Consider the following 9,701-nt stretch of genomic DNA (forward strand, 5'->3'; position numbering starts at 1 on the left):
GGACCTGCCCCAGCTTAGTGGACCCCCGGCGCCACCCGTGCCCCCAACCCAGCAAGACCAAGCGCGCGCGGGACCCCCGCCCCGGGCGCGAAGCCGAGCCCGCGGTGAACAATGCGCGCCCCGCCTCCTGGCACCGCCCCCACGCGCTCATTGGCCCGCTCCAGAACAGGGCGGCCCGCGGGGGCGGGTGGCGGGCTGGGGCGCGAGGGGTGCGGTGGCGGTGCGCGTGCGCGGGGCGGGCCTGCGCGGGGCGGGGGCGGTGCTTTGTGTGAGGCCGGCAGGGCGCGCGGCAGCTCTGGCTGTGCGGGGAGCGGCAGGCGCCGCGGTCGGGGCGGGGCGCGCGGCAGCATGGAGGAGCTGAGCAGCGTGGGCGAGCAGGTCTTCGCCGCCGAATGCATCTTGAGCAAGCGGCTCCGCAAGGTGCGTGCGGCCCGGACTGCGCCCGCCCGTGCCCGCCCACCCCGGCTCACGCGCCTCTTCTCTCCCTGCAGGGCAAGCTGGAGTACCTGGTCAAGTGGCGCGGCTGGTCCTCCAAGTGAGTCCCCAACAATGCGGTGCCCGTCTTCCCGCCCGCGCCACCTCGGTGTGTGGTGGGAGAGCGGTGTGGGTTCCTCGCCCGCGCCGTCGGGGGGCGTCCGCGCGCCCGGCGGGAAGTTTGTGGGGGGCTCCGCGGGCTCCTCGAGTTTGGCGGTTAGGGGACGCCCAGCGTGCGCGGGGTGCCCTTTGTTTACAAGCCCGCGGGGCGCGGGGCTGGGCGGCCTCCCCGGAAGCCCCTCCGGCCCTCCCAGCTCCGCTCCGGGCTCCCGGGCCGCCTCTCCCCACGCCTGGCCCGCGCCCCTCCGGCGCCGCTCGTTCCTCCCGCGCCCATTTGTTGCATACGCCCCCGCCCGCCTCAACCGTCCCCGCGGGACTCCAGCCCCCCTCCTCTAGTCCGTATTTTCCCCGGCTGTAACCTGAGCTTTCTATTCATGGATGTAGGGCTCCTTTTTTTTTTTTTTCCTTTCCCCTCTTAATGGAAGGGAGGGAACTTGGCATCCCGGAAGGGGCTCTATTTACAGGCGATTCGCGCAGACCCGGTTCCCCATTCTTCCCGGACCGCACTTTTCTTTCTTTGCTTTCCCCACTGGGTGCCCCGGCCGGTGTTGGCCTGGATGCCAGCAACATTGTTCTTAATCTTTGGGCTGCGTTTCTGTGCCCCTAAGCGTCCCCCTCTCAGCATCCTGTAGGGAGCCTTCCCTTCCCTCCCTGGCTCCGGGCCAGAGTTTGGGGTCTTCCCTTTCTGCAACTTTCCATTTTATTGCGATTTGTTTTCTTCCTGTGGGAGGCTGTAGAGTCCTCCTGAGGCCGGGTGTTAATTGGGGGTGGAGGCAATGGTTTCCCTTTGAGTTTGAGGACAAGGTGTTGGCTTCAGAACTGAGTGTCCCGGGAGTTCATCCTGGATGTGGGTGAGACCGTGGGGAACAATCCCCAGTACCCCACTTCCCTGGCTGCCAGCAGGCATCAGGGAATAGTGGGGCAACCCCCACTTGGGCTAGTTTCGGAAGTGGCTGGTCGCTGCCTAGAACTTTAAGATGTCCTGTTCTTTGCTTTTCCAGACACAACAGCTGGGAGCCAGAGGAAAATATCCTGGACCCGAGGCTGCTCTTGGCCTTCCAGAAGAAGTGAGAAAGTTAACCAACCTGTGGGAGGGGGAAGCCAGTTGGGGGGACGCTGGCCTGTCACACAGTCATTCAGGGCAGTGCTGGCCCTCCAGAGTTCCTGGGCTTGGGCTGTAGTTTGAAGTCCCAGGTGAGTCGTCTTCTCCCTCCCTTCCCTCGGAGAGCCAGCACTGTGTCCAGATCTTGGGAATCCCTGAGTAAGTGCTGCTTTTGGTCTTTGTGACAGACTTGCCAAAATGAACCTTCTTGGACATCCTTTGTGAAAAGTTCTGGCTTTTCTTCTTGGCCTTTGCTGTTGACTAGCTTGCAAACAGCACTAATAAAAACCAGGGTGGCAGGTTTGCCCTAAAAAATGCAGACCTGGCCTCCCAGTCCTCATGCGTGGATTGAGCAAAAGAAGGCTCACAGAGGGAACAGGAACACACAGCAGAAAGTTATGCCTCCCGTGGTGTGTCTGGGCCAGGAGCAGCACGTTTATTTTTTTCCCGTGCTGCAAAACAGCTGGTCCCAAGTGAGCACCATGGGGGCCCCCCTCAGCAGTCTCAGGGGCTGAATTTGCTGCTGTAATTCAAGATGTCGTATCTATTTTTAGGCAGGAGACTTGGGTTAAGAGAAGCCTCTTTGAAATACAGGGGAAAGTGTGGTGAGTGACTTGTGATGGCATAAGGTTCCAGGGAATCCCAGAGCAGACTGGTGGGGGTAAGGTGTGGGAACTGCCCTGTTGGTTGCTGCTGTTTAGTCACTAAGTCGTGTCTGACTCTTCTGCGACCCCATGGACTGTAGTCCACCAGGCTTCTCTGTTAGTGGGATTTCCTAGGCAAGAATACTGGAGCAAGTTGCCATTTCCTTCTCCAGGGGATCTTTCTGACCCAGGAAGTGAACCTGAATCTCCTGCGTTAGCAGATGGATTCTTTACCACTGAGCCACCAGGGAAACCCCTTGCCCTGTTGGTAGAGGTTGATAAATTAAGTGCCCAAAAGCTTTCTCAGATGGGGTCGATCCAGCCAGCTGTTCTCTGTTGGTTCAACCTATGGCCGCCATTTTTTTGCTCTAGCAAGACGTTTTAGGTCTTCTCAAACGGGCCATGGAATGAGGGGGAAAGTAAGAGATTTCAGTATGGGTTGAGAGAGAAGACAATGAGCATATACTTGCCTCGATACCTTTGAAAAAACTTACCAGCAGGCTTGCTGTCTGCTATTTAATTCATAACTCAAGTGCTGTAGGTCCCAAGGGGTGGGAGCTGGTACCTTTTTCTGTAAGTGTCCTGATTGTCCAGAGAGTGTGTGTCCTTCACTTCACTTTTACTTACAGTACAACAGGCAAGAACTGAGGTTAGCAGATGTCACAGAGATAGATGCAAGAGTTTAAAAGAACCATGGGGTACTCTGGTTTACATCACAGGGGTGATAAAACTGGGAAGTGGGTGCTCTGCCTTGTTCTTTTCACCCCCAGAGATTCCCCTCTGATCTAAGAACTGGTGGTTATTTGCTTGGTGTGGGGATGTGGTCTTTGACTGTCAGGGGAAGTCCATATTCTGGGCCCATGGGTACAGGTTAATGTGTCAGCAGAGACCCATGAGTGCTCCTGTCCTTTTAGGAGACAGGCTGGGGCTGCTCTAAGAGATCACCTTACAGGTGCCTATGAGATGATGTTTGCCCATTTTAATTACCAGGAAACTACTTCAGATAGAGCCTCTCCCCCTGGGGTAGCCTGGAATACATGCTTTCGGGGTGGTGGGTGGGGGCGGCTCTTTTGGCCCTCTGACCCTGAGTCATGGAGCTAGTTAACACTGTCCTGCCTTGAGCCCCAGCCACCATGCAGTCAGATACCGCCAGTACTTCCATCAGAACAGAGTCTAGGAACAGAAAGAACCAGAAAAAGGAAACAGGGAAAGAAATATATGCTGGGAGCACTGGCTCTGGGTAAGACTGTGGGGAAGAAGACCCCTTGGTTACCCCAGTGCTCCCATGACTGAGATTTTATGCAGGATGTAGAGAGGTGGAGAGTGGAGGGCAGTGGTCCTCACTCCCTGGCCCTGGACTCTCTTGTTTGGACTGAGAAAGTTGGACCATGTGACCATGAAGCCTCCTTCTAGTGGTGGTATAGAATTTCTGCTGTACTATCTCCCTGCAGATTTGCACAAAGTTGTTTTAAGAGGAATCAGAGAAAACTGGGAATAATTCCTTTCCCAGCTTTGCTTGAATTTCTTGACTTGTCTTTACTGAAACGTAAATGAAAGGGATCTGCACTTCTGCCTTGGATCTGTTCATTAACAGGGTATGTTTTTGCAGGGAAACTGGTGATAAGCTACCTGGGGGGATTTGAAGCCATAGGGTTCCAGGATAGCCGAAGGAAAAGTCTGTGACTCTGATTGCTGATTGTCTTCAGGGAACACGAGAAGGAGGTGCAGAACCGGAAGAGAGGCAAGCGGCCCAGGGGCAGGCCGAGGAAGCACACCGTGATGTCCTCCTGCAGCCGACACTCCAAGCTCAAGGTGGGTGGCTACTGCCCTGGATTTGGCGGCTTACCCCCAAGTGCTGGCTCTCTGCCGGCCCAGTGAAAAGTGGTGGCAGGAGGGTTGCAGGCTTGGGGGAAGGAGGCCAGCTGGCATCTCCAGGCAAGTCTTTCCCTTGCTCAGAAGACTTTGGCTCTGCTTCCCCCTGGACTGCCACTCTGAGGCTCTGCCAGCAGGGGGCAACAGTGAACCTCAATTCTCTGCCTCCTGCCCTGTCCCTCTGGGGTGGCCGAGCACCACCCCCACCCCAGCTGGTTTCTTACTCTGGTGAGGTCCACTCTGTGCTACTTTCTCACCTCCAGTGGCTTACAAGGAACAAAAAACAGGACACATGTATACAGTAGGTGCTCATAGGCGTGCCAGGTAGGTGCACACATGCCTGGGCTCCATGGCACAGCTGCAAGATCAGACGTGTCTTTGATTTCTCTCTTGAAGACGCTGCCCTCCAGGCCTGAACGCACACGTTGGCTTGAGAAGCGGCAGCAAGGTGGGGAGCTGGCCAGGCAAGGAGACTCCAGACTCCTTGGGCTTGATTCCAACATCCCCAGTTTGGGGCAGAAGAGCTTTGTGGCCAAGAGCAGGTGTTGGCTCAGTCTCCCTAAAGTACCCCTTTACACAGGGACCTGAGAACCAGGAAGGTGTTCCAAATTAGTGTTTGGGATGACACCCCGAGGATGTGGAGGGCAGTGGTTGGTTTTCCTGTGTGCTGGAAGGATCTGAAGGGATCATCTTTGGAAATGGAGAGATTGAAGCAAGATATCCTGGTCGCAGAGCCCTTGCACACACTGCTTCACTCCACCCTGCCCCTCTGAGACACGTGAATTGTGCTGTTCTGAATTTCCCTGTGCCAGGTGTCTGCCAAGGGCCGGGAGCTTCTCACAGGCCCCTGGAAGGCGCAGGGCCCAGTGTCAGCCTGCGAATGTTTCTGTCCATCACTCAGCCTTCTCTTTGTGAGCCACCTGTTTTTCTTTGTTCTCTTTCACTTCTAACTGCGCTGCTTAGGACATCAGAACCAGACTGTGAGATCGCTCCCTCCTGGCCGCCTCTCTGGTCTGGAAGCTGCAGGAGGGGCTGGCTCCAAGGTGTCCAGTGAATGCCCCTGGAGACCAGGCTTTAGAAGTGACACCTCATCCTTTGTTGTTGCAGGAATCTGACGCCCCTTCCAAATCTAAATCCAGCAGCTCTTCCTCTTCCTCCACGTCCTCCTCTTCCTCCTCAGAGGAAGAGGAGGACAGTGACCTAGATGCCAAGAGGGGCCCACGGGGCCGCGAGACTCACCCGGTGCCTCAAAAGAAGGCCCAGATCCTGGTAGCCAAGCCTGAACTGAAGGACCCCATCCGGAAGAAGCGGGGCCGCAAGCCCCTGCCCCCGGAGCAGAAGGCAGCCCGGAGGCCCGTGAGCCTGGCCAAGGTACTAAAGACGGCCCGGAAGGACCTGGGGGCACCCGCAGGCAAGCTGCCCCCTCCACTCAGCGCCCCTGTGGCCGGCCTGGCGGCCCTGAAGGCCCATGCCAAGGAGGCTTGTGGTGGCCCCAGTGCCATGGCCACCCCGGAGAACTTGGCCAGCCTGATGAAGGGCATGGCCGGCAGCCCCAGCCGTGGGGGCATCAGCTGGCAGAGCTCCATCGTGCACTACATGAACCGGATGAGCCAGAGCCAGGCCCAGGCTGCCGGCAGACTGGCCCTCAAGGCCCCAGCGACCGGCAAGTGCAGCCTCGGGCTGGACCTCAAGATGAGGACGCAGAAGGGGGAGCTGGGGATAAGCCCCCCAGGAAACAAAGTCCCAAAGACCCCGAGTGGAGCTGTAGAGCAGAAAATAGGGAGCACAGGAGGGCCCCCGCACGTCCACAGTGGCAACAAGGTCCTTGCTGGGTGCCTGGGCCCCCAGCCTGCACCCCCCCAGGAGCTAAGCCTCCAGGTCTTGGACTTACAGAGTGTCAAGAATGGCACGCCAGCAGGGGGCATGGTCGTCCGCCACGCCCCAGCCACCAAGGGCGTTCCTGCCACCAACCCAGCCACTGGGAAGGGTGCTGGGGGCGGCCCCACTGCAGGAAGTGGGACCGGCCTGCCCACCGATGTCAGCAAGGGTGAAAAGCTGGTCTCCAGAGCGGCCGCCATGCCCACCCCTGCAGGCAAGAGGGACTGTGGGAAGGGCAGCACGGCCCCCGGGCAGGAGGGCCACCCGACGTCAGGAGAAGCGCGGAAGACAGCTGCACTCTCTGAGATGAGTACCGGTGAGGAGAACAGCAGCTCCGACTCGGACCCTGACTCGGCCTCCCTGCCCAGCGCCGGGCAGAACCTCTCCGTGTCCGTCCAGACCAGCCAGGACTGGAAACCCACCCGCAGCCTCATCGAGCACGTCTTCGTCACCGACGTCACCGCCAACCTCATCACCGTTACGGTGAAGGAGTCTCCCACCAGTGTGGGCTTCTTCAACCTGAGACATTACTGACGCGGCCTGGCTGCCCTGGCTCCCCTGCCCTTCTCTGGCCTCTGGCTATGCTTTGATACGTGGCTTGCATCCCAAGTCCTCTCCAGGGGCCAGTGGCCTTCAGGGGCAGACTTGGGTGGGAGTTCCCCTGGGCCCAGCCTTCCCTGTGACTTTAACAGGGGAGGCACCGTGATGCCTTGCCGCCTAGGCTTCACCCTTGTTCCTACCTCTGGGCCTTTGCATTGCTCCCCATTTGCCTCAGGAAGTCTGGGTGGCCGCCTGGGGCTCAGTGAAATGTTCCCAAGAGCGTCCTGTGTTTCTTAAGCCCGACCACGTTCACTATTTGAACTGCCTTCGTGGTTTGTGATGACAGCAGTGGTCAGCTTGCCTCCCCGTCTCTCCCGGGCACTGGTGTTAAGAGGAGGGGTCTTCTCCAGGTCCAGCTTGGTGGTTCTTGCCAGTGGCTGGAAGAGAGGGTTGCTTAAGGCTCGGGGGAGGTAAGGCCTGGGGGGTGCCACTCCTGGGAGTACTCTGCTCAGGTTGTGGGAGGAGCGGGGAAGGGGGCATGCTGGTCAGAACCCCCGACTCAGAGCACCGCCTGAGCCGGCAAGGGTGAGGACACTGTTCACCTCCCTGTCTGCTCTCACCTCAGACGGCTGAGGGCTTGTGGCCTTAACGTTAGCCATGAGGCATGGCAGTTGGAATCAGGAACCCTAGAGAGGTAGGTGTGGGTGCCGTCTCACCCTGATTCAGATTAACAGCTGCAGCCCCCACATGTTGACCCAGAGTCCAACACGGGCAGGGAGGGGGCTGGTCCCAGAGCTGTTCGCCCAAACCTCCCAAGCTCGGGGGACAGAAGGAGAAGGGCGTACTTCCACTGCCCTCCTTTCTGCCACCCGGTGCAAGGACTGCCTTAGTCCTAATCGTGGCCCCGCAAACTGGGCCATGTGGGCAGTTGCTGGTAGTCTGCTTCCCTTCCCCTTGGCTGGCTTCCTGCACTTCCCACCTACCTCCCCTGACAATCCCCCCCACCCCTGCACCTCTGGGGGTTCCATATTCTCTTTCCCAGCTGAGAAGCTGTTTCTCCGTACCATTTGGGAAGTGGGACAAATCTGAGTGGTCCACCTGGCAGAGGGTCTCCAGAAAGGCTGGAGCTGCCAGACCAACTGCCTCCCCCGAGATGGCTGAGTCCAGAAGCAGTCTTGGCAATTCCAGCCAACAACAGAATTGCTGTTACTGACTTGGGGCAGAGAGGTGCATCAGTGAGTGGAGTCACTGGTCTTTGATGCCAAAAAGAGAAGTGGGAATGCAGGGAACTTTATTTCTGCTTCAATTACCGGTTAACATCAGCCAGCAGGTGTAGAGTCTTCTGTTGTTCCCATAACCCTGAGGGCAGGGGACACAGTGGGCTCTAGTGTCTGAGGGTAGGCCTCCCAGAACTCCAGCCCCCCCAGTCCCTCACCCTCCACGCCAAATAGGAAGATACGGCTTTTGTGTAGCCAAATCAATTTCAACAGTGTGCCTTTGGGGACAGATCCACATCCAAGACCTGGTTGAGGGGTGTCCAGATGCAGTTTCCAACTCGTGTGTGATAGCCATGCTATCTGCAATTGGAATGGTGCCCACTTGGGCAGACCCAAGGGCTGGGGGTCCCAGACAGCCAGGCTAAAACTGGAAAGTGGGCCATAAAGGGGAAGAATGCTCCCTCCACTACCCCAGCAGGAGATGGAGAGATGCCAGTGCACTGCCCTGTCTGGAAGAAAGGGGTGCCAGCACACTGGTCCCCTGGCACCAGCCTCATTCCTGTCCCCGGATGCCCCTGGGTGTGACTAAAGGGACTCTCGGGCTGCCTCCCCATCAGAGGAGCTCATAACCTTCAAGTTGTGCTGCCTTAGAGGCTGCAGAGCCAGGCCAGCAGCGGCTCTCCCCTTCACACCTTCAGGGTACCCCTGTTCTGGACTAACCATACAGTTCCAGCCGCCAGGTCTTCAAACCCCGACTGGGTGCCTTTCTGTTTACCAGCTACTTCAATCCCAAAGTTTGAATCTGCAAACATCTTACTCCCAGCCACTTTGCCTTCTTGCTGTGTTGCATGTTTTTTCTTGGTGCTTGTGAGCCCAAGCGGTTCATGTCTCTAAGTGTGAGTGTGTGTATACACACGTGCAGGCGTGACAGCCTTCGCTGAAGAGTTAGATGCTTAGAGTTGGTTGTCATGTTTACCGATAAATAAAAGCAGTACTTTTCCATTTGCTACTGCTGTGTGTGTGTGTGTGTGTGGCTAAGCATTGGTCACACATTTAACTGGTTTCTTTATCCTGCAGGGTTTCCTATGCTGAACTGCATCACAATGTATATTGAGTGTTGTTTTAATCCTGTTTTGTCAGTTTGCTTCCGTATTGGATAGGAAGAGTGGCCAGTCTTGTCTTCTATAGGGGATTTGGCATATTTTTATATATATATTTTTCATACCAAAAAGAGTGTCCCTTGTTTGGGGTTACACTCAAACATTCTGACCTGACTAAGAGGGCTCTAGGCCTAGAGGTTTTATTAGGAGAGAACTTTGGGGGAGGACCAGAGTTTTGGACCATTGCCAATCACTAGCTTGATTTGTGTTTTTTAATTTAAAAAAAAAACAAAGCCCCATCATTCATGTATGCCACTTCTAATTACTTTAAACTATGGGTGTGTGTTTGCTTTTTTTAAAGAGAACAAAAGTGGATATGTTATTGCCTTGGGAAACTTAAGATCTTTGTTGAAACAGTACAGCAGCCCAGCCCCCATATTCAGTCGGACCAACTAGTTAAAAGGAAAAACTTCCCCCAGGAAACTCACAGCGGTTTAGGGGGGGAAAGGGTGGGAGGAGAGGAAGATCGTACCTAGAGGACCAGATCTTTGCTCACATACATCTAAAGGTTCTGTGGATTTTCTAGTTTTGTTTTGTTTTGTTTTTGAAAACTAACACTAGCAATAGGTTGCTGATCTTTTTAGACGGATGTTAATTTATTTTGTAGGGGAGAGTCATTAGCAGATGGTATCAGAGGGTTTTTGTCTTAACTTTTTGTTAACTCTTGGTATATCAATAAATTCTTAACTTTCCA

General features: G+C 56.1%; 1 protein-coding gene across 5 annotated transcripts; it reads left to right on the forward strand.

The window, feature by feature from the left end:
• The first annotated feature begins 240 nt into the window (after window positions 1-240).
• Window positions 241-9,701, forward strand: CBX2 (chromobox 2). Of its 5 annotated transcripts, none has more exons than XM_086356479.1 (5): window positions 241-420; window positions 492-535; window positions 1,596-1,661; window positions 4,047-4,152; window positions 5,320-9,701. In XM_086356479.1, the coding sequence occupies exons 1-5, from the start codon at window positions 349-351 to the stop codon at window positions 6,622-6,624; spliced, it is 1,593 nt and encodes a 530-aa protein (XP_086212605.1). In that variant the 5' UTR covers window positions 241-348; the 3' UTR covers window positions 6,625-9,701. The 5 variants fall into 5 exon arrangements, with proteins under 5 accessions (XP_086212605.1, XP_086212606.1, XP_086212607.1 ...); XM_086356480.1 differs by having other exon boundaries at window positions 249-420; window positions 3,950-4,152; XM_086356481.1 differs by having other exon boundaries at window positions 267-420; window positions 492-583.

Source organism: Bos grunniens, chromosome 19 (assembly GCF_055505025.1).
Source record: "Bos grunniens cultivar Pamir isolate PY7600 chromosome 19, Bosgru_T2T1.0, whole genome shotgun sequence".
Classification (NCBI taxonomy): Eukaryota; Metazoa; Chordata; class Mammalia; order Artiodactyla; family Bovidae; genus Bos; species Bos grunniens.